General features: G+C 33.7%; 1 protein-coding gene across 3 annotated transcripts in view; it reads right to left on the bottom strand.

Annotated features, from left to right (window-relative positions):
* LOC109011684 overlaps positions 1 to 24090 on the bottom strand; it is a 28297-nt gene extending 4207 nt beyond the window's left edge. Inside the window, exons 1-2 of one of the 3 annotated variants that reach the window (XM_035694033.1) lie at positions 23388 to 24090; positions 18163 to 19150 (exon numbers count right to left, since the gene is read on the bottom strand). In XM_035694033.1, the coding sequence (XP_035549926.1) occupies positions 18328 to 19150; positions 23388 to 23953 (1389 nt within the window). In that variant the 5' untranslated portion in view covers positions 23954 to 24090 and the 3' untranslated portion in view covers positions 18163 to 18327. Of the gene's footprint in view, positions 1 to 18162; positions 19948 to 23387 lie in introns of those variants that run through there. The other 2 variants (XM_018992977.2, XR_004802400.1) reach the window with 2 other exon arrangements.
* Between the last annotated feature and the right edge of the window lie 2031 nt (positions 24091 to 26121).

Below are 26121 nucleotides of genomic sequence, written 5' to 3'. Positions count from 1 at the left end.
AGGGGGTTTTCCTCCATCAGTCTGTATAGTAAGCTCACGAGAGACCATTGGAGAAGTATGTCAGAGAGCCTGGCCAAACCCAACGATCCTCCTCTAAAAGGAGTCAGTGAGCTTCTACAGAGTATTCGGCCTATGAATAAAACTCGCCCACGAAGCGACCCACACATAAGGAAATCGGACGGTAAGGACAAATGAAACTCGCCGCCCTCACACCTCCTCAATGATACCCTATCTTCGGAAACCTGCGCAGACAGGTGAACGGGAAATATGGAGAACCCATGATCTCCTTACAGCGGGTAGGAAGAGGCTTAACAAAGAGCGTCTGCAGGGTAAAGTGATTCAGGAAGCCACGCCGCATTAATGACACTACTCCTTAGACTCTACGTCGCATTAATGAAACCGCCACAAAAGTCACGTTGCATTAAAGGATTCTGACTAAGCGAACAGTTGAAGTGACATGGACTCCCTGAAGCCTAGTGTGAGTTGTCTCCACCCAGAAACCTAGTATAAAAGCCGACTCTCAGGTACGAAGAACTCACTTTGATTTCTCTAAGTTCACATACAAATTACTAAAGAGATATACTGACTTTAGTATCTGACTCCCTGATCTCCACCAAGGCCCCCCACTCTCTATATTTCTTAATTGTGCAGGTAAAAAACTCAAGATCCGAATTACTGGAACCTATCCCAAAGTTGTACGAAACACGACATTAACAACTCAATTGAGTTTTGAGATGGAATGCAATGCTATTGAATTGATTGAAGAAGCATCGACCTCTTCACTTGTACCCAAAGCCACCTTCTGTTGCACTTGCACCCATCAATAATTTCATGAGCCACAACACATTGGACCCAAAAGGTTGGAAAGATACTTATAGCGAGCAGCGCAGGTGCCTTTGTGAGCTACGGTGTTTGCGAGCCGCATCAAGGGTAAAGAGTTGTCTACAGGATGGACCGGGTATACCTCAAAGTTTCTAAAAATCACAGAAAGAAAAAAGAGTAAATAATTTTTATATGAGGTATATTTAATAAAAATTAAATTTGCCCCCAAATTGAATATCTTGTTTCTGTCCCTGATTAACTACTGACTAGTACAAACCATCTCTCGTTGTGATGGTCAAATCCACCATTGACATGGTAAGAGAGTGCTAGAGCTCTTGCATGCAAAAGGGTGGCTTTTAAGCACCAATGAGATATTTAGATGTCCTTCTTTTAACACAGTTAATTAAAATCGAAATGGAATGCTAGATAATTTAGTTTTGTTCTTTTATTGTTGCTTGTCTGCCAATGTTATATATCATTCAATACAAAATTTATCAAATTTTTTTATATGTTGTGATTTGGAATAAGTCTTTCTTTACTGAAAAAGGAAATATCAATTCAATTTTATAAACCATTATGAATAAGAATCTTTCATTAGTAATATCGACAAATTTATCAATTTAATTTAATAAACCATCCATGAATAAGAATATTTCACAGTAATATCAATAAATTTGCTGGTTGGTTAATTGATCACATTTTATTCATGGAACGGGTTGGAATGGTTTTAGTTTGGATACAACAAAATAATTCTATTGGATTTCATGTACTTATTAGATATAATATGGCTCAAATATTGAGATGATTATTTTAGGTAGAAGTTTTGGGATTTGAATAGAACATATAGGGAGTGACTATTAATCCCTAAATCATTTTTTACAAATATTTTATTCTAATCAATAAAACAAATTATGCTTTCAATCATCTACACTTTCACTTATGCTCATATTTGTTAGAGTAATGCTATTGATCATATTTTTTATCAACATTCTCTCGTCATCTTATGACGTGGTATTAGAGACTATTTATTATATTTTACTTGTAAATTTATCATTTAATACTACATCAAGAGATGTTAAGAAGATGATGATAAAAAAAAAATGATAAATAGATTTTTCCTATTTGTTATAGTTAAAATTTGAAAAAAAAAATGTTGCCATTGAGATTATCCATTTTTTTTTTAAGAAAATTGACCATTTGTGAAAATATGGTTTTTTTAAAATATTATTGTTACGAAAGTATTGAATTTGAAAATATTATCGTTTAGAGATATAAGTAGTTTAAAAAAATCGTTGCAGATGAAAAATAAAAAAAACATGGATACAACAAATAATTCCAAAAATGTGCAAAAAAAAAATTAAAAGTTTTTCTCCCGCTCTTTCCTTGTAAGACAAAAATTAGTAGTTAAAGATATACAAAGAAATGAGTAGAAAAAATAATAAATCAATATTATTTTAATAGAATAGAAAAAGAATTATGAGTATGATGTAGAAAGTTTTAGAAATGAGCACTGCTATTCCTACAGAAGTTTTCCACCGAAAACTTCTACCGAAAGGCAAAAGTTTTTTTTTTTTTTTTTTTTGCTTTTTTTTCAATCATTTTTTTAAACACTTTAAATATTTTTAAAAAATATAAAAAAATCATAAATTCATTTAAAAACACTCCTTAATCACTAAGTAAAAATAAAATAAAAAATAAAAAAATAAAATTGCCTTTCGGTAGAAGTTTTCGGTGGAAAACTTCTGTAGAAATAGCATTTTCCTTTAGAAATATGAGTAAAATTTTAAAAAAATATTACTTTTAACTAAAATTTAGCAGAAAAATTTACTCATAAAATGTGAATGCTTCGAGTAAAAGTTGGTGTGCCTAGGTTGCGAAGCTTTGCACCTTAATTGTTGGTCAGCTTTTTTATGCAAATTAGACGAGGCATTTGGTTTGATTGTGGAAAAAGTTGAATTGATGGATACCTTGATCGAGTCTTGAGGTGAATGCGATGTTATTGAGCTGATTGCAATATGGAAAATCACTAACAAAACTTTTATGTACAGTTATTTTTGTGTACTATTTACGTATTTTATTAATGTGATTGACTGCGTCATTTTTTAATATAAAATAATTATTTTGGTCAATCATATCAGTGAAGTACGCAAAAAATATAAAATAACTGTGCGTAACAAAACTCTTTTTAATGACTTTGTAATTTTTTTAAAAAAATATTAAAATGATTTAAAATACTGGAAATAAAAAACACAAAATTAAAAAAAAAATGCATTGAAACATGGCCTCCTCACTGTCCCTTAGGACTGGTCTTCCATTCTCAGCAAACTAACTATACGCTAAAATACATTAACATCAGGATTAAATGAAGTAAACATTAACAGACAGGCAAAAACCGAAAGAACAAAAAAAAAAGACAAACTTGTTCTCAAGGCAGATTCAAAAAAAAAGAAAGGGGTTCAACCCAGAGCCTGGAATCCAATTAAAAAAAAAATTCTGGATTCATCTGGATTCTAACTCTAGTTTGAAATCTAGATTTCAGTCAAGGTATACCTAGTTTTCCGGGCCAGAATCTAGATGAACAGTCTTAAAGTATCCATATACTATGAGTCTATGACTTTTCCGTGCAACGGTAATTTCTGTTGAAGGGTCACCCAAGAACAGCCCAAGCACTCATTTCATAGGGAGAGGTTTGGATATAAAAAATATTTTCACTTATTTAATCTTATCTCATCTAATTTAATCTCATTTCATCTAATCATTACAATTTTTTTAAATTTTCACATAAAAATACAATAAACAATTTAATTTTTTCAAATCTCAAAATAATAATAATATTAAAAAATAATATTTTATTTAACTTTCATCTCATTTTAACTCATTATTCAAACCTCCACTAATTGTTCAACCACAAGTCCCATGCATTTCTATTTAATGAAATGGACAAATTTAAAATTTACGTGAAAAAACTAATATTTCAGTTGTGAATATTATTTTTATTCAAAGTATACGGGACTCTAAAATTATATTTAACATTTTCACAGGCCACCTAAAACTTAATTAGTAAAAGTTTTAAATTAAAAAGATAAATATAAAGTTTGTATTCTTTTTGTTTACTTTTAAATCAATTTAAAAGAAAAGATATTGCAGAAAAATTCGGTTTAAACACTATAAGCTTTTCTTGCTACTCGTCTGCCTACACTGCACTCCAGGGTTTCAGCATGGTTATGAGTTGTTTTTTTTTTTTTTCTTTTTTTAAACTTTACAAAACACAACACCCCCCTCTCTCTCTCTCTCTCTCTCTCTCTCCCTTGTTCTTTCGTCTGCAGATTGTCAATGATATAAATATATATATATATATATTAAATTTTGATATACATAGTACTATAGCTAAAATTTCTTTTTTAATAGTACTATATTTTTCTTGTGCAGGATTCCAGGTTCCAGAATGGAAACGAACAATTTGTTCAGATGAACCTGGTGAAACGCATTGTTTCAGAATGTCACCATAACCAATGTCTGAGGCATCAGTTTGCACAATTTTGAATGAATCAGAAGTAGGGATACCAAGGCACGGAAGAGTTTTGACATGTGCCTTAATTTTCCTTACTAAATTAGTATGAATTTCTGTCCAAGGAGGAGGATTAGAAAGAAGTCGTTTGAACAAAGGACGACATTGTTTCCTCATATCCTTGTAGAAATCAGCAACATAATTGAGAGATCCTAAGAACCTCTGCAATTGTTTTTTATCAAGAATGACATCAGGGAATTTGTCAGCAAATTCTATGGCTCTTTGGATTGGCCTGATTTTGCCTTCAGAGATGTCATAACAAAGGAATCTAATCTTGGTTTGGAACAATTTAATTTTTGTTGCCGAAACAACAAGACCATTGAATCTAATGATGTCAAGAAACGTTTGCAAATGTTTCCAATGTTCATCAATAGATTTTGAAAAAACAACAACATTGTCAATATAAACGATGGTGAAAGTAGAGAACGAATTGAAAATATCGTTCATGATGTTTTGGAATTCACTGGGAGCGTTTTTTAGGCCGAAAGGCATGACGTTCCACTCGAAATGACCAAAATGGGTAACAAAAGCAGTCTTATACCTATTTGACTCGGCTATTTGGATTTGTCAAAAACCGGACTTAAGGTCAAATTTAGAAAAGACTACAGCATCACTCAACCTATGAATTAAGTCTTGTTTATTGGGAATAGGGTACCTAATCCACTCTAAGACTTTGTTCAAAAGTTTGTAATTGATAACTAGACGAGGGGTACCACGTTCTAGTTCTGCATTTTTCTGGACATAAAAAGCAGGACAAGACCAGGGTGACTTGCTATTCCTGATAATGCCTTTATTCTGAAGATCAGTTATCTCTTTTTGACAATATTCCAGCGTTTTGCTATTCATCTGAATAGAATTAGCTTTTGTTGGAATATTGGCTTCATTAAACCCTTTAATGTATGAGAGAGAAACTATGTGTTTCTTCCTATACCAAAAAGCATTGGGTAAATCAGAACAAACATCTGTTATTAAACGTTTGTTAAAAGCATCAATTTTTGAAATTAAAATGGAATTGGATAATTGTTCAGAAATCTTTCTGTACTTGATTTCCTGTTGGAGGAAATTCAAATGTTTTTGTTTTGCTAAAAACAAAGATTTCTTGCTTTTATCCGAATCAATTTCAAAACGAGAAGCAAAATGGAATTTTACTTTCTGACCAAAAGGGTCGGTAGTGATACCGTCTTTCTCAGTCATGAAAGGATATAAAGAAAAGATAAAAGGGATTCCCAAAATCACTTTGTCAGACATATTTTTGACTAAAACAGAGGGGATCCGAAAACAAATATTATCCTGGCAAACATGAGCATTATTGAGCTCATAATTAATGGTCATCTTTGAGCCATTTGCCGAGAATAATCTTTCGGTTGATTTTTCAAAATATTTGCTAGGAATGAGTCCTTCTTGAATGCAATTCAAGTCTGATCCGGAGTCAATCATAGCAACAACAGAAAATTGAAAATCATGAGCAACAATAATATTAACTCGTGAAAACCATTTGGGAGGAATAGTATGACGAATTAAACAAATCTGATTGTCGGCAGGTGAATCCTGTTGACTAGAACCAGCCTCAGTTTGCTCATTATCAGAAGGAATGTCTTGATCAAGTTGTTTGACAATCTTGATTAATAAAAATTCTTGTCTTAAAATTTCATTCTCAGATTTGAGGTTGTTTATTTCAGATCTAAGATTTTCAATTTCTTTTTTGACAGAATTTATTTCAAATTGTAAATCAGAAACAGAAATATCCTTGAGTTTTTTCTTTGAAAATCTTTCCAAGGTTTCTTGAAAATTAACCCTTTGATTAGAAGGTTTAGGATCCTTACGGAGCATTACCTTCTTTAGCTTTAGAAGATAGTCTTCTTTAAGCTCAGGGTTAGTAATTTGGGAAATCAAGGTTAGTAAAAGATTCTCTTGTTCTTCATCCTTAGTTAAGACATTGATTGTCTTACTAGGAGGCTTACAACAAGTAGAATTACAATTGCAACCTAGCTTTAAATCAGAGGGATCAGGAGTTGTAACTTCAGAGTGATATTCTGAATCACTAGAGCTATACTCAAGAATCTCCGATGATGAAGATGAATCTGTTTCTAAGAGTCGAAACAATTCTTCTCTATCATTGGGATTGATATCCATCTGGTTAAGCTTCTTTTTGAATGCTTTGGCTTTCTTGGGACATTTATTAGCAAAATGTCCAGTCTTGCCACATTTATAACATTTTCCAGAAGAATCTTCTTTAGAATTTTTGAAATTCTTTTTGTTAGAAAATGGTTTGGGAAATGGTTTTTTATAAGTTTTCTTATAAAATTCATCACGGGGTTTTCTCCTGAAACCACCATGAGGTTTAGCAATTTTATGCTTTCTTCTAGATGAAGCAATACTAGAAAGACCGAATTGTTCATAGAATGTGCCCATTTCGTATTTGGCCTTCTTACTATTTCTCATATGTTCACGAAGCATTCTTTGATCATGACACATACTAATGCCAAGTTTCTTAACAATACTGAAGATATCACCGTAAGTGTAATCTTCATAGTTAAGTAAACCATCAGTACCAGTAAGTTCTTCCTTGACTTTGTAAGCAAAAAGACGAGGTAATCCATCAATAAATTTCTCCTTCCAGTAAGGCTTTTGACTGTCGTCGCGAAGCATTACTCGAGAAATAAAAACATCTTGATACCATCTATAATCTGACATCTGATGACATCTGAGATTATTCAACTGGTCGCTCACATGACTAGTTATGTTAGACGGTGTCCCAATAAAATGTTTTAAAATAGTAAAAATCAAGGTGTTGATACTATCAGGATGTGCCATCCCAATAGCTTCATCAAAAATAGGTAAACCTTCCTTATTGCATTTTACTGCATATTGGATGGCTTCCCTAGCATCATTGGTGAGATACTTATCCCACCAATTCCTTAAAACACCAGTAAAACCTTGTGTTAAAATAATAACAATATCAGGTTGTCTAATGTTATTGTTGATATAAGCATTAGCAACCATTGACATTTTACTCATGGTATTAATGATTTCTTGTTCGGAGAATCCATCAATATTCCATCCGTAAACTTTGTCAGCAGAGTAAGAAGATTGGTTTTGGAAAACTTTTTCTTCAAACTGTAAATCAGGAGGTGTAGGTCTGGAGTACCAGTTCTTCGTCAGACTCATTGGCTTGGATCCTTTTGAAGAAAATCTGGCTATTTCCAGGTTTTGAAAATTTTTTTCAATTAGATCAATATCATTGTCTTCAGAGGATTCTTCGCTAGAAGATTCTCCTGAAGTTTCTTCAAGAACAATTCCATCAGTATTACTATTGAGAGTACTGGTAGAAGGTTGTTCTTTCTTTAGATCAGCTAACAATTGATCAATTTTATCTAAAGTCTTGGCCTGTTTAAAATCAATTTTTGGCCTTTCTTCAGGAAGACTGATCAAAGGTTTTTCAATCTTTTTCTTTGGCTGATCTTTAGGGAAGACCAAAGGATAATCATTTTTAAAAATAGGAGGAGAAGTAAAAACAGGCTTCTCAACCTTTTCTTCAATCCGATCCAATTGTTCTCCGATCATTCGAAGAGCAAGATTCGCAAAATTATTTTGAGAAATAATCTTTTTTGTTTCTTTCAGAATCTTGTCCTTTTCTGGATCCTTTGAAACAATAGTATCAGATAGTTTGAAAGGGGAAGCAATGACTTCCGAACCTTTAAAAGGAATAACAACGGTCTCCAAAGGAGGATGACTGGACTGAATTACAGTCCTTCCTTCTTCTTTGACAAATTCATTTTTAACAACATTCAACGTGTTTTTTGAAACATAAGTATTTTCTGCAAAATCCAGAAGAGAAATATGCTTCTGAAGCCTATTCATTTCTTCCTTCCATTTGCGTTTAACACGTTGTTTTTCTAAATCCGAAAATTTGGCAACATAGGCTTTTCGCCTTTGTTTGTTTTCAGAAGAAGCAAAATCTTTTAGTAAAGCAGGTAAATCTATTTCAAAAGATTTGTTCAAAACATTTAAACTGTGATGAACAGGTGGAAAAACAGGAGCAACAGGGGCTTGCATATCTGAAGCTGTTGGTGACATAGAAGACGTATCTTCTTTATCGGCTTCATCATTTATGTTCTGGTTTTGTGAAGAACCAGTTTCTCCTTTTGCCGAATAAAAAGCAGAAGTAACTTGAGAGGAAGTAGAAATTCCTTTCATTTTTAAAGTAGGTTTAACAACAGGTTGAGCTGTTCTTACAGAATCCTCAAGAAATTGATGGAAATTGATATCCTTTCTTGGATTGTTCTGAACAGGGCCAACAAAACTAGATCTGGAACCAGCAAAAGAATTTCTTCTTCTACTACTTGTGGTTTTAGATTTATCAAAAGAAATTTTAACATCTCCATTGACGTATTGCTGGATGATGTCAACATCAGCACCCGTAGCAATATTCCTTGGAGGCAAGGGCATTTCTTGTTCTAAAATCCATTCATTAGGAAGAGAAATTTCATCCCAATAAATCCTTTTAGGAACTTTAATATCCACATCTGAAGAGCTACTCTGGATCAGAAGAGTATGCTTCCCAGAAGGTTTTGCAATGGCTTTTGGATCTAAATTCGTTTTTAAAAGACGATAATAAATCCTGAAAATCAAAGCAAGAGGTTTACTTCCTTCAATCATATGATATCCAGAAGTCAAAATATTTAAAATTAAACATTTCAAAATGTGTTTGTCTGTTAGAGACAAAGTAATATTTGGAAAACAATCAAAATGGACTGGTCCTTCTGATAAAGAAGACTGGACCATTCCGAGAATGCTATCCTCAAACCCGAGGAATCTGCCATCTCTTAAACAAAAAAGAACAGAAGCATTGATGCCTAACCTTGTTAAAGGCTTAGCAGCAATCTGCACAGAACCTATGTGAATATATTTAAATCCCTCATTTTTGTATTTTTTAATATCTTCCTCATTAAGGAGATAACATTTTTCTTGGGATTTAGATATACTATAGGTTTGTTCGACTGTTCGAACATTCAAAGTATTCAAAAAAGTATTTTTTAACCAAGTGATTTTGTAAATATCAGTTGGTTTAATATCTGGGATCTTCCACGATCCTAGATTAGGAGATAGCTCTTCTCCAAAAGAGCAATCCTCTTCATTCACAATATCAGGCGGCAAAGTCGTCCTGAAACTAATTGAGGAATTACTCCTCCTCATCCTAACAAGTTTTGATCCTAATCTACAGGGAAGGTTGCATCTCAAAGAGGCTGTGAACTTTACCTAGTGTGATAGCTACTTCAACCCAATATGCCCTAACGCCTACCCCGGCTTGAATGGGTCTTACAAGGGTTCCCTCAGTTTCTCACACTTAGTACTGAACCACCTAGTGCAGAAACTCCCGCACCCGGTAGAAGATGATCAAAACAAGATAGAAAAAAGAAGAATAATATGCAACAATTAGATACCAGAATGGCTCTGATACCAAGACAGCGGAATGGAGAGAAGAGGAGTGAAGAAGAAGAGAAGGAAGGAGAAGATGGAAGAATAAATCAAATATAAAGCAAAGCAGATAAATATGCATAATTAAAGGCAGGCGGTTAAACCGACCATATGCATGGATGCAATGCAAAATAAAACAGATAATGAGAAAATAAACATATTCATAAACTTTAATAAAGATTACAAAGTTTATGGCACAAGGTAGAGCAAGATTTGCTCTTGGGTAATAAGGGTAAGTAGGCAGAGAGTAGTAGATAGCTTACAAGATTGTTTTCGCTAAAATGGTCTCTGCCTAGAAATGAAATGAGGTTCTCCTTTTATAGATGAAGGAGTTCCTATTACAATAGATCCGTGACTAACAGCTGTCATTTACTGTTGAAGCACGGGTAACAAAAAGTGCATCCGTGAGTGAACAGCGTTAGTACTGTTTAACCACGGGTGTCATTATTGTGTCTGGCGGCTGGTGCTGCTTTCGGCACAAAACGACAAATCTTGTCAAAGGCGACTGGTCAGTAGATCTGTCCATGGGATATGGTTTCGCTTTGCCCAACTCCTTTGCCACCTTCAGCACCACCTACCCAACCTCGCAAACTCTAAAAAATATTTTCTTCGTCTTTGAATAGTTTATCTTCTATCACAGGAGGAGCATTAAACTCTAAAGCACATAGTCATTGTTGCCAATTTGTTATTGATAGCTCATATAGACAGCTGGATTGAGACCAAAGCTAAGAATAAGGAAATTATTGAATGCCTGATCGCACAAAATTAGATGAATTGAAGTCGAGTGAGTGGATTTTGGAAAAAAACTAGCAAAACTTTGTAGAAAATGAATTTTGAAACCTTGATTCAAAACAGAGATGGGAACCTAGATTTTACAAAATGGCAATAAAATTAAAAGAAATGAAACTGGGAGCCTTTCAAAGACGAATAGATTATAATCCACAAGTTGATAAAAAATAAGCCCAAAAAAAATCTAAAGAAATAAAAAAGGGAAAAAAATACAAAAGAAAGAAAGAAATCACCTGTATGAGATTCAAGATTGATCTTGGTGCAAGAAATCGGTGGGTCACCGCACCTCCTTGTTCATCTCTTGTCTTTTTCATTATTTTTTTGACTTTTTCAAAGTAAATTTGCATTTGAGAGATTTGAGGAATTTTGTGGTGATTCGGTGAAGAAAATTTGGGATGAGTTTCATCAAATAAAGGGAAGTTGGTTTCTGAAGAGAAGAGAGAAGCATGGGGAGAAAGGAAAGCAATGGGGGAGGAGAGAAGCAAGTTGGTTTCGAACTGTGAAGTGTCAAACCCGGTCTACGGTGTGTGGTGTAGGAAATTAGAACCGGCTGATGAATAGATTTTTTCTAATATAAAAAAGAAAAAAGAAAAGAGTTATTCTGGGTATCAGGCCATAGCCGCAGCACACCCGTGCTGTGGTTTTTTTTTTTTTCACCCAATATACTTAGTGTGCAGCGGCTGTTATGCACAGTAAAGTGCTATTTATATTTTCTCAAAAGAAAAACTTTATGAGAGTAAGGGTTCTTAGGTTTTGACTATTTTCAAATGGTTGCTTTGATTTTTATATTTATAATTACACGTTTAATTTATTGTAGTCATTAGAATGAATTCTCTATCCATTATTCATTTAGAAAGAAAACGAAGATAATAGAATGTCCAAAATTTATTAAAATTATAATAAATAAATTAAAATGGAGAGTATAAAGATGAATCTTATCAAAAAAATCAAACCAAAGCTTTGGTATTAATATTTAACCTTAAGTTTTATCTAAACACCAAAGTTGGACGAGGTGAAAGAGGAACAAGCTGGCAGTAGAAGAGATGGTAAATTGGCTAGAATGTGATGCTGGATATATTTGAAACAGTGTTATCCTTGTCTTTTGTGCTTATGTTGGTATTTCAAGATAGTCACCTGTCTGTCTTTGTGTCGTGTTTGATGACAAATATGGGTCCTTATAGTTGTATTTGAGAGATTATTAGGCTATGTTTTTGACTAATTTGACTATTCTTTTTTATTTGGGTGCTGATAAAGTGCAGGAAAAAGGGTCAAAAACCTAACTTTGAGTAGCAACTTCGACTTCGTGCCCGAACAAAACATTTGGAATGGAATTGGAGTTAGCCTTGACTCTGAGTTGGAGTTCGACTCTGAATCAGTGGACTCCAACTCCAATCAAAGCAATCACTGACTTCAACTCCAAGTTGAAGCTTGGATTTGTGGATTTACATTACAAGGGTTGCGTCTTTCTGTCCACCTGAAGTGGTGACGAGCTTGTACATGCAAAGGGTGGCTTGTGATCACCACCCCTGTGAAATTTTTTGCTATCGTTCTTTTGATAGAGCAATGCAATTTCACAATCAAAATAGAAATGGAAAGTTAGATAATTTATTTTTTTTTCTTTTATTATTGGTTGTCAATGATGGCCAGCCACGTAAACATCCCATTTTCAGAAGCTTAGGAGAGGAGAATTCATTCGTTAGAGATAAACGACAGAAAACGACGTATTGTTTAGGAGGTCAGATTTGATTCAGTATAGACAAACGACCGGTCGTTTTTCCTGTTTTAGAAAAACGACGTGTCGTTTAGAAGAGGCTGTAAAACTAAATAAAAATAAAAATAAAATAAAACTAGACAAAGAAAATAAAATAATTAATTAATTAAAGATAAAAATAAAACTAGATTAAAATATTAAAAGTGTGTTGTGCATGTGAAGAAACATTATTAAATCACAAGTATTAAAATCAAGCATAACTTATGCTATTAATCAATTGAAATCACAACTTTGATTTATGCCTCTTAATCATTTTTTTCATCTAAAACCAATAATAAAATAATAAATCAATTAAAAATATATTAGTTATAAATGTATTAAATATATATATATTTTTTTTAGAAAAAAGTTAGGGTCACCTGTACACTACTGACCCCTCCTCAATTTTTTTAATAACCCTCACTTGTGGCAGAGGAAAACCGTAGTTACAAAGACAAGCATCTGGGGTACAAACGATAAACCCAGCATGCGGGAAACACCTAGCCAGAAAAAACTAACAAAAACAATAAAATAAACGAAAAACATCAAATACTCGAAACTAACTAAAACGCAAAGACGGTAAACCGGAGTAATCCATACGGATAAGACCACGCAATGCACGGGGAGTCTCCATTAATTGCGAAACTGCTAAATCTTTACTAGAAGCTCCATGTTTGGCTAACCAATCAGCAACTTTATTTCCCTCTCTAAAAATATGGTGTATCGAGCAGGTTATGGAGTCCATAATGTCGATAATTTCCTCCCAGAAATCCTCTAGATACCACACCCCACATCTCTTGCTCCTCCACCAGGATATAACATTCATAGAGTCAAGTTCGATATGCACAAAATTAAGAGATAAAGATTTACAAACCTGAAGCCCATGAAGAAGAGCTAGAAGTTCTGCCCGATTATTAGATCCTATGCCAATGAATGAGGAAAAAGCATGAATTAGTTTTCCATGATTATTTCTAATGATCCCACCTATCCCTGAGGCACCAGGATTACCCAAACTGCTGCCATCTGTGTTAAGCTTGACCCATCCCGCCGAAGGACGATGCCAGGTGATAGTTTTGCAACGCCGAATTGGGATAAGAACAGCCTAGACATTCAAACTTTTCAATACCTACAAATCAAAACTGGAAATGTGAGAACTAGCATGCATATCACGGCATATAAGACTAATCCACCGACGAACAGAGTGAATAATTTCAGAGACAGATTCAAAGCGACCCTCCATACGCGCCGAACAGCGCCTCCGCCATAGTCTCCAAGTTATAATCACCGGAAGAATTCCCAGAATAATGCCAACTTGAGACGTATTATTTGCTCGACGAAACCACCTCTTCACTGTATCTTTCCAATTTTGACCTATCGGGATCCCAAGATATCAGAACATCCATACCTGGCTTAGCCTTGCAAAGATCCTCTAAAATGTCGTCAATTTGATCCGGCCCCACTAACTGACGAATAAAATCGACATCCCAAACATTATTTAATTGACAATCCTTCACGTGAAGATTGGGATGCCCCACTATATTCATATCATTGCTTAAAGGACCTCTATCTCTCCATTTATCATACTAGAAAAAAAACCTTACCATCCTTAAGACGCCATTTAGAATTATCCAAGACCAAAGGAAGAGATTTAGCAATCATTTTCCAGAACCTAGTACCCTTAGTAGGATCAACCAGGGCCCAAGGTTTCAAACCCACATATTTACTCTTAAAAAAATTCGCCCATAAAGAATTACCTTGAATAAGATTCCAAGCAAATCTGGCATGAAGGGCTTTCTGCATATCATCGAGGTTTCTAAGCGCCAAACCTCCTTCCTCCACGGGACGGCAGATAGAATTCCAGGCCACCCATTTTTTCTTACCTTTGCCATTATGCTCCCCCCAAAAGAAAGTACTCATCATCTGGTGAATGTTTTTAATAGTAGCTTGAGGGACCTAAAGGACAGCAAAAAGGTGAAGAGCCATACTAGAAATAACGTGACGAAGTAAGGTAAGGTGGCCACCCGTTGAAAGAAATCTCATCTTCCACCCCGAAATTTTCTTTTGGATATTAGCCAACATATCTTCCAGATGAACCTGTTTGAGACGACCCAGAATAATAGGCACTCCAAAATATTTGAAAGGAAAATATCCTTCTGAAAATCCAGTCTTCCATAATAATAAGCTTTTGCGAGCAACAGAGATTTTTTGGGAGCAGAAAATGGCAGATTTAGAGTGATTGATACACTGACCCGACCAGCTCTCATATTTATGGAGCACAGATAAAATCTCCCTAATAGCTTGAGAGCTACCATTAGAAAAAATAACTACATCATCAGCATACATAAGATGAGAGATTCTGGGCGTACCTCGGGCCTGGGAGAATTGACCAAATTTTTGAGCCTCCACACTTTGCTTGATCAATCTAGAGAGAATCTCTTGAAGTATAATAAAGAGATAAGGAGAAAGAGGGTCACCCTGACGTAAACCTCGGCCAACTTTAAAAAATCCTTTAATAGTGTCATTCATCATAATAGAATATCAAGGAGTCGAGATGCATGTTCTGATAAGATCACAAAAATTAGAAGAAAATCCAAAATAACGAAGAACCTCCAGAAGAAACAACCAATCCATGCGATCATAAGCTTTAGCCATATCCAATTTAATCATGATATTACCACCATGGGCCTTTTTATTAATAGAGTGAATCATTTCCTTAGTAATAGTAATATTATCAAAGATACTTCTCCCTGGAATGAAAGCTCATTATTCACACGAAATCATTCTGGAGAGGAGGCCTGTCAGCCGATTAACAATGATTTTGGAGCATATTTTATAGAACACCAAACAAAGGCTGATTGACCTAAATTTATCAAAACCAGAGGGAGTATCAACCTTTGGAATTAAAACCAGAAAAGATGCAGTGAAAATCTTGGAAGATATCGTTCTTTTGATAGAGCAAAGCAGTTTCACAATCAAAATAGAAATGGAAAGTTAGATAATTTATTTATTTTTCTTTTATTATTGGTTATCAATAATGGCCAGCCACGTAAACATCCCATTTTCAGAAGCTTAGGAGAGGAGAATTCATTCGTTAGAGATAAATGACAGAAAACGACGTATTGTTTAGGAGGCTAGATTTGATTCAGTATAGACAAACGACCGGACGTTTTTTCTGTTTTAGAAAAACGACATGTCGTTTAGGAGGGGCTGTAAAACTAAATAAAAATAAAAATAAAATAAAACTAGACAAAAAAAATAAAATAATTAATTAATTAAAGATAAAAATAAAACTAGATTAAAATATTAAAAGTGTGTTGTGCATGTGAAGAAACATTATTAAATCACAAGTATTAAAATCAAGCATAACTTATGCTATTAATCAATTGAAATCACAACTTTGATTTATGCCAATGCAACTCAATCACACCCCCATCTAGCATTTTGCTAGTCTCTGAGCAAAATAGTAAAAATTAATTGAGATGAATATTGCATAAAGTTCGAAATCCCAAACAAAAGCAATCAAACACAATAACGAATTCTCATAAAATGCAACACATGACTACTCAACCCCTAGGAGTTTTATCCACCAAGACTGTCTTAACAATTTTACACAAAGAATTGGGAAAAATATCTCAAAACTCGTGTGTGTAGCTAAACGGATGTGTATTCTTCATTACTAATTATAATTTATCATAGGATTTTTCAACCTTAAGATTAATTATTGCTGATTTTAACCAAAGCTCAAGGGACTAGCAGTTTTCCCGCCAACTCTGTTTAAAGGTTGAACCCTCAACCCTCAAAATTTTGGGTAACTGTTTCTAACCCTTTATTTAGGAGAGCTCCATATGCTTCATCCTTTATTATTACTATTAATATTATTATTATTCAAAAGGATTCGAATAGTGGGGAATCGAACCCAGGACCGTGCACCTAACCCACACATTCTCAAGTTCACCCTTAACACTGAGGTAGATTCGTGTTGGGGTTTTTTTTTTTTAAAATCCTATTTCGTATTTTCTAACTTTCTCTCTTAGTTTTCAGTTGAGTCATTTCTCACAAGTCACGACCACCTCTCACACTTCCTCTGGATTATAATTTGGTGTTTTTATTGTCTGGTTTGTAATTTTAGACTTATGTAATTAGTTTTATATTTTTGGAAGATATTGTGATTTTAAGTTTTATGTAAAATTATGTTAATAAGGTCAAATTGATTATTTTGGTCAATTCAACTCATTTACATAAACGGGTCCAAACAGATCGTGTCGTGTTAACCCGTTATTTTAATCGGTCGTGTCAGGGTTTAAAAATTTGACCCGTTAAGCTTTACGGGTCGTGTTTGGGTTGACCCATATCGTAAAATATACACAACTTGACATAACATAAACACGACCCGTTAACACAATTTGTCACCCCTAGTGTGGTCAAACTCAAAAGTAGAATATACATAGATTTATTAAAATTAAAATTTATAAGAGGACCAAAATTAAAAATAATAAACCGGGAGAGAAAAAAAAATTAAGAGAAGTGAGATGAGTAACACATGATGCACCTATGAGCTCCGTTTGAATACAAGAAGTGTTTCATTTCATTATTATAATTTTTTTAAATTTTCATACAAAATATAATAAACAATTCAACTTTTTTAAATCTCAAAATAATAATAATAATATTAACAAATAATATTCTAATAATATTTTATTTAACTTTTAACTTTCATTTTAACTCATCTCTCCTCAACTTACTATTCAAACCGCATCTAAAAGAGGTAGAGGGTTGTCTGTAGGATGTTTTATAGGTATACCTCAAAGTTTCTAAAAATCATAGAAGTGTGTATATATATATATAATTTTTATATGAGGCATATTTTATAAAAAAAAAATTAATTAATTTTGGCCAACATATTGCATAACTTTGTTCTGTCCCTTATTGACTAGTACAAACCATCTCTCATTGTGATGGCCAAATCCATCATCGACATTGCTTGTAAGAGTGATGTCCACCTAAAGTGGTGATGAGCTTGTACATGCAAAGGGTGGCTTGTGATCGCCACCCCTGTAAAAGTTTTTGCCATCCTTCTTCGATAGAGCAATGCAATTTCATAATCAAAATAGAAATACAAAGGTAAATAAATTTTTTTTTATTTTTTTTATTATTGGTTGTCAATGTTATATATCATTAAATAGAAATTATCAAAATCCTAGGAATATTTTAAACAACTTGTATGTTGTGACTTGGAATAATGCTTTCTCTTTAGAAAAATGAGCTATCAAATTTTTTTATTGGCACCAGGTGTTCGATAACAACATTCCGACTAATCTTGGAGGTGCATAGGCCTGAGGTAAGAAGTTTCCAACAAATGCATATCTAGTAACTTAATGGAAAAAACTCTCAATTCAACAGCTCCTAAAAATTATTTGCACCTAAGGAGATTTGAATCTTAGACTTGAAGCAGCATACTCTCAAGTTCAAGTCTTTCACCACTTGAGATATCAATTTATTTTAAGCGGGTTATATGTTACGACGTGTAAAAGAATAATTTCATTAGTCTATTTAGTACCATCACCCATTATTACTAAGAAACTGAAAGAGTGCAATAGGTAAATGATGATGAAAAAAATTAAGTTTTACTTCAGATTGATTCGGGACATGTATTACCATTTGAGGCCATATGAGGTAGCTCCATGGGTACATGGAATTCTCAATATTTTCTTTTTAGATGGATATGGACAAGTGAATCATTTTGATAATAAGAGCAAATCCAAACAGTAAAATGATAATTGAGGGGCAAATAAAAAACGAATCAAAATCAATGACGATTACCATACAAAGTTTCTGAGACACCTCCAAAGAGTAATTTACCCAACTGCAAACATGTTGAACTAAAACTGAACTCATCATCTTTAACCAATGCCGCGTTTGATTATGTCAAAAGTACTCGCATCTTCTTGGCTATAGGGAGCCCTTGAAATTCTATCTTCCCTTGGTGCGCGCTAACAACATCAGGAACCTCATTTTGATACTTGCTCACAAATTTAACCATGAATTTCTTCTCGGCCATTGCGACCATAGAAGGGATGCCAATATCGTGCTTGATCAACCCCTTCAACATCAAAACTTGCAGAACTGAACACCTCGGAATAATTCGCTTCTCCAAGCTATACAGTAGAAGATTTGGACTCTTGGAGATCATAGACGGCTTCATTTTCAGTTTGTTCACAAAGAAACCCATCATTTTCTTGATCTTCTTCTCCGACATAGCCATGCACAAGGGTTGCCGCTTGAATGCTGAACAAATCTCATCCTCTGACAAACCAAGACTTCTAAAAGCTTCCACCTTCTGCTCCCACAGTGGCTTACTATTTAGTGCCATGGACCTGATGGCTAGAACAAACGACAGAGAATTGGGATCAAAACCCAATTTCATAACTTCATTAACAATCTCACTAAACCGATTGCCACAGATAAGCAGTGACTTTGGACTTATAAAGAAGACTTTCAAAACTAATGACTGGGGAACACCATGGCTTATCAACGTATCGATGTTGGGCTGTAATATATGCACCACGTCTGATTCAATTACTCCGTAACATCTCCTTATAGCCTTTAAGACATTCTCGTTAGTGCCAAGAATCCGCCTAAGCTCTTGAATACACGGAATGATTTGTTTTTCGAGGCTTCTTGTTAGAATATACGGCTCCTCCGATAAAAGCTTTGTAATTTCAAGATCTGACAAGCCTAACGATTTGAAAAACTCCAACTTTGGCTTAAAAATCTTTTGAGCATTATACGTATACAATGAGGGACGCTTCATGGTCAAAGTTTTTATTTGCATATCACTAAAACCATGTGCTCTAAAAAAATCAACAGCAGTGTATGCATCACTTTCTAGCACATTTGGGTATTTGCTGAGCATTTTGGCGAGGTTAGCGCCAGAGAACCCTAAGGATTTAAACAACTCCATGTTGGGCTTAAGGGTATTGCCTAAATCGGCCGAAAGCAATAATGGACGACTACTAATTAATTGTATGATGTGGTTCTGTGTCAAACCGTGAGTTCTCAACATATTCAGAACGGAGTTGGGATTCTCTACGTTCTCAATGTTGAGCTTCTTGGAAGCTGAAGTGGCCAATTCTAAGGACAACCCACACGAGTTTCGGAGGAAGGAAACTGTAAGAGATTTTGGGTCCGTGGAATTAGGGGGGTCTGAGATGGGCTTGAGAGAGGAGGTTGAGAACAAGTGGCCATGGCAGATCGGTGAAGCTCTGCGCCTTAATTGTTGGGGCAGCTTTACGGAAATTAAACGAAGCATTTGGTTTGATTGCCGAAAACGCAGAATTAATGGTTACCTGGATTGAGTTTTGAGATGGAATGCGATGCTCTTGTTGATTGAAGCGTCGGCCTCCTCACTTTCCCCATGCTCATTGCTCTCTGATTTTTCAGTGCAGCAATAATTCTGCTGGAGGTTCAGCTAAAGCACAGCCCAAGGCCCCAAAGGCACCACCCAAGATGTAAGAAAATTAATGGCTAAGAATTTAAAAAAGGAAAATGCTAGGAATTAAATATGCTTATTTATATATTTTAATTTTTTAATGATTAAAAAAATGACTATTTATAAATTTATATTTTATATATTTTTTTAATGATTAAAGATATTTAAAAAATACCTAAAAGGAAAAAAATCATTTGCACCGATCAAAATATTAAAAATCACAAATTTATTAAAAATACTTCTTTAACCATTGAATAAAAAAATATATATATTAAAAAAAAAAAAACCCAATTGGTGAGTTTTATTGATAGATTTTATTGGTGAAAGTAGTGTTTTTCGAGAAATATGTGTAAACAAGATATTTGACTATAGGAAAATGCTAGACCTCGTTTGGATAGAGAAATAATTTCATCTCATCTTATTTTATCAATATAATTTTTTACATAAAATATAATAAATAATTTAACTTTTCAAATTTAAAAATAATAATAATACTAAAAAATAATATTCTAATAATATTTTATTTAACTTTTAACTAAAATCATCTCATCTCATCTTATCTCATTATTCATACGGGATCAATTTTTTTGATAACGAATTCCAACAATTTTTTTTATTTATTTAGTATTTAAGTAATTTTTAATGATATTGTAAATTTTTTAAAATGTTTAAAATATTAAAAAAATGCACTTATCCAAATTCCTCGGAAACTGTAGTGCTACCCTTGACCATATATGACAAATTTTCTAGTTAAATATTTAATAAATTTTCATTTTTGATTCAATACCATAATGATTCTTAGGTCTGCCTCAATCTTCCTTTGTGGTCAAACTCAAAAGTAAATATACAAAGATTTAAAAATTACAAAAGTAGAATATACCGAGAGAGAGAAAAAAAATTAAGGGAAGTGAAATTAATAACACATGATGCACCCGAATATTAGGATTATGTAAATGCAAACTCATAATTTGCATAAGAGTGGGGCTACTCTGCCGCCCCGCTCTTACCGCTGGGCGTACCCCCCAGCGTTTTTTTTTTTTTTTTTTTTTTTTCACATTTTTTTAATACATTTAAATATTTTTAAAAAATAAAAAAAATATATTAATACATTTAAAAACACTTCCTCAATTACTAAGTAAAAAAAAAAAAAAAAATTTTTTGACCAGCGGTCAAATTGAGTGGGCAAATTGGAAAGGCAAAGTAGCATTTTTCTTTGCATAATATTACACGATTTTACATTTAGTTATTTCACTCAAAACCTATTTTCATATTGAATTATTCATCTATTAACCAAAATAATAATAAAATATTATTAATTTAATAATTTTTTTTTTCTAATTTATTTTTATCATATTTTACAATTCTACCAATCATATGTTAATTAATAATCAACTTATAATTAACATATGATTGGTACAGAAACTGTAAAAAATCCTAACAAAACAACTCTTTACACTAGAGACAATAAAATTACAACATCTAATTGCACCAATCAGTAAAACACTGCAGCATTCCACAACATCCAATTCCACAATTCACTGCCCAATTCTACAATTCACGGCAGGAAATTAAAAACAAAGACAATGGATAGAGACTATGAACTATGGGCAATGGATCCTGAACATTTTGTTCATAACATTTCAACCCATCATAAACCAGCAAAATCAGAAAATCCTGCTACCTTGTGTTTGTCTCCGTATCTGGAAGTCAATATGAGAGAGTCGATATAAAAATGTGCATTGGCATGAAAACTGTGCAGTTTCTGGTGAGAACAGAGTTACACCACCATAACAGAGTTATACACACACCAGAGTATTACATATTACATATGAGTAAACTTACTTTGTCTGAACACTATTAATGACCAAAACATCACTTTCTTATGAATCTGCCAATATATGCACACAAATTAAGTGTCTTTTAATCAACCCAGGTTGTAGCAGGAATGAGTTGGAACTCCTCCACCCTAAGCCGTGGGAGGACATGACTCAATCAACCCAGGTTGTAGCAGGAATGAAGTTTCAGGCAAGCTGAGCATTTTCGTTTTTTTTCTTTTTCTTTTTTCTTTTCTCCTCTCTTCTGGTAAGACTCATAAGCATCGGAAATACTCTGTGCAGGCAAACAATCCCTTGAATTACAGGTTACCAAAGCATTATAAGAAAGCAAACATGAACCAATTTACTGTTGCTTGCAAGTTGAAACAGAACCTTAGAACCCCAAATCACAAAATTATAATACTAGCACAATCCACAACTACCATCCTCAATTATTGAGTGTCGACTCAATAATCCACATTCACAAAATTTATGTGTCCCGTATTACTAAGGCTGAATTTTGTATGAATTTTTATTTCATCATCTTTATTTTCTAAGGCTGAGGTGGTCAGATTTGGGACATGTATTACTATTTGAGGCCATATGAGATAGCTCCATGGGTATATGGAATTCTCAATATTTTCTTTTTAGATGGATATGGACAAATGGATCAGTTTGATAATAAGAGCAAATCCAAACAGTAAAATGATAATTGAGGGGCAAATAAAAAAGGAATCAAAATCAAGGACAATTACCATATAAAGTTTCTGAGACACCTCCAAAAAGTAATTTACCCAACTGCAAAGACAAACATGTTGAGCTAAAACTGAACTCATGATCTTGAGCCAATGCCTCATTTGATTATGTCAAAACTTCTCCATGGCTATGGGGAGCCCTTGAAATTCAATCTTCCCTTGATGCGCTCTAACAACATCAGGAACCTCATTTTGATACTTGCTCACAAATTTCACCATGAATTCCCTCTCGGCCATTGTGACCATATAAGGGATGCCAATATCCTCCCTGATTAACCCCTTAAACATCAAAACTTGCAGAACTGAACACCTCGGAATAATCCACTTCTCCAAGCTATGCATTAGAAGAATCGAACTCTTGGAGATCATAGAAGGCTTCATCTTCAGTTTGTTCACAAAGAAACCCATCATTTTCTTGATCTTCTTCTCTGAAATAGCCATACACAAGGGTTGCCGCTTGAATGCTGAACAAATCTCATCGTCTGACAAACCAAAACTTCTAAAAGCTTCCACCTTCTGCTCCCACAGTGTTTTACTATTTAGTGACATGGACAGGATGGCTAGAACAAATTTCAGACAATTGGGATCAAAACCCTATTTCATAACTTCATTAACAATCTCACTAAACCGATTGCCACAGATACGCAGTGGCGATCGTTGTATAAAGAAGTGTCTCAAAACTAATGACTGGGGAACACCATGGCTTATTAACTTATTGATGTTGGGCTGTAATATATGCACCACGTCTGTTCTAAGTACTCCGTAACATCTCCTTATAGCCTTTAAGACATTCTTGTCAGTTCCGAGAAACCGCCTAAGCTCTTGAATACACGGAATGATTTGCTTTTCAAGGCTCCTTTTTAGAATATACGGCTCTATGGATAAAAGCTTTGTAATTTCAAGATCTGAAAAACCTAACGATTTGAAAAACTCCAACTTTGGCTGAAGAATCTTTTGAGCATTATACACATAAAGTTCGGGACACGTCATAGTCAAAGTTTTTATTTGCTTATCACTAAAGCCATGTTCTCTAAAAAACTCAACAGCAGCGTGTGCATCACATTCTAGCACAGCTGGGTATTTGCTAAGCATTCTGGCCAGACCTGAACCAGAAAACCCCAAGGATTCAAACACTTTCATGTTGGGCATAAGGGTATTCTCTAAATCAGCCGAAAGCAATGGTGGACGAATTCTAATTAAGTTCCTGATGTGGGTCTGCGTCAAACCGTGATTTCTCAACAGGTCTAGAACGGAGTTGGTATTCTTTACGTTCTCAATGTTGAGCTTATTGGAATACAAAATGGCCGATTCGAACGAAAGCCCACATGAATTTTGGAGGAAGGAGACTCTCAGAGATTGTGGATCCTTGGGATTAGGAAGTTCTGAGGTGGGTTTGAGGGAGGAGGTCGAGAAAAAGTTTGTGTGGCTAGGTTTCGAAGGTCCGTGCCTCAGTTTTTGGGGCAATTTTGAGCAAATGAAACGTAGCATTTGATTTGGTTGAGACAAAAACTAATTGATTTAGGAGATGAGTATGAAGAATGGTTACCCAGTTCGAGATTTGAGACTGAGTTGCCTCAATCATCGGCTTCCCTCATCTTCTGGTTTGGAAAGGTTCGAGATTTGAGACTCAGGATGCTTTTGTACTTTGAAGTGAGCTGAGTTAAGTTGAGTTGAGATAATAAAATATTGTTAGAATATTATTTTTTATTATTATTATTATTTTAAAATTTAAAAAATTAAATTATTTATTATATTTTATGTTAAAATTTAAAAAAATTATAATGATAAATTGAGATAAATTAAAAAGAATTGTGATTCCAGACAAAGCCTCAGTTGCCTGAATCATCGGCCACCCTCTTCTTCAGTTCTTCTGGTCTGGAAAGGCTCCGAACTTTCACGGGTTAAAGTCTGCAAGACAAGGAATTCGCAATAAGTTTTAAATAAACTGAAGGCCCATCGAGCCTCTTTAGGGGTAGAGGGTTGGCTAGTAGAAACCTCGGAGTGGCCTAATCCTTAGCTTGCAAAGTGGTGGCAAATGGCGTTTTCGAACTGTGTCAAATCATGAATATTTAATTATATAAGTCAACTTAAATTCAATTCATTAAGTTAAATGTATCAAAATTTCAAATCTTAATCTAATCTATTTAGATAACGTGTCGTGTCACCTATTTTGATCCGTTTAATAATTAATTAGAAATATATTAATACAAGATGACTCATATAAACCCATTTGTTTCATATAAATAGGTTCAATTAAAATGCATAACTCATTTAATTTGATTAACATAATTTTATATAAAAGTTAAAATCTATATTTATTAATAACCACAATGTCTTAAAAAATATATATCAATATTTTTCAAGTTTTAACATATAATAAAACCTACCATACAATAATAAATATAAACATAGGTCTAAAATTACAATCCCAACAATAAAAATAATAAAAACATAAGCATACTGAGAAATACAAATATTATAAATTAACAATAATAAAATTTTAATTTTGAAATAAATTATAAACGGGTGAATACGGGTTGATTTCGTGTTAAGCAGGTTGACATATTATTGACCCGTTTATAAATTATGTCTTAACATGTCAACCCGTTTTGACCTGAACTCTTTAACATCAAATCCAAATCTACTAATTTCGTATCGTATTCGTATTGAGTTCACGGATCGTGTTACATATCGCCACCTCTAAGTGCTACCGACCTCAAGTAGTGATTGATCTCTAGAGTGCAAAAGATAGCTTTTGAGCGCAATCTTGCTAGTAGAACTCGGTTGTAACGTAACATGGGTAAGTTGCATCAATGAAAGGACAATGCTACAACTACGCAAGAAAGTCATGAGAAGAGTCATCGAAAAGTCCATTTGGGCCTTTTTTTTTTTCCCTTTTTTCATTATTTTTTTAATCTCCTTAAACATTTAAAAAAATTTACAACATTATTAAAAAATATTTACTTAACCATTAAGTAAAAAAAAAATAAAATCGTGACCTATTGTCAGGACACCAAGCATTTTCCTTGATAAAATATGAGTGGTGTGGATGCTAGTAACTAGGCGTGTCAATATGTGACACGACCCGTGAATCCAACACGAAATTAGAGAGTTTGAGTTTGATGTTAATGGGTTCAGATTAAAATGAGTTGACCCGTTAAGACACAATTTATAAACGGGTCAATTTGCTTAACACGAAATCAACCCGTTTTGATCCGTTTAGAATTTATTTCAAAATTAAAATTTTATTATTGTTAATTTGTAATATTGATATTTGTCACTATGCTTATGTTTTTATTGTTTTTATTATTGGAATTGTAATTTTAGACATATGCTCATATTTGTTATTGTATGGTTTGTAATATTGGTTTTATTATATGTTAAAATTTGAAAAATATTGATATATATATATTTTTTAAGATATTGTGGTTATTCATAAATATAAATTTAAACTTTTATGTGAAATTATGTTAATTAAATCAAATGAGTTATGCGTTTTAATTCAACCCATTTATATGAAACAAACGAGTTTAAATGAGCCATGTCTTGTTAACATATTTCTAATTAATTATTAAATAGGCCAAAATGGATGACATCACACGACTGTTATCTAAATGGGTTGGATTAGGATTTGAAAATCTAACATGTTTAACTTA

This window comes from Juglans regia, chromosome 9 (genome assembly GCF_001411555.2).
Source record: "Juglans regia cultivar Chandler chromosome 9, Walnut 2.0, whole genome shotgun sequence".
Classification (NCBI taxonomy): Eukaryota; Viridiplantae; Streptophyta; class Magnoliopsida; order Fagales; family Juglandaceae; genus Juglans; species Juglans regia.
This window is presented reverse-complemented; position numbering and strand designations above follow the sequence as displayed.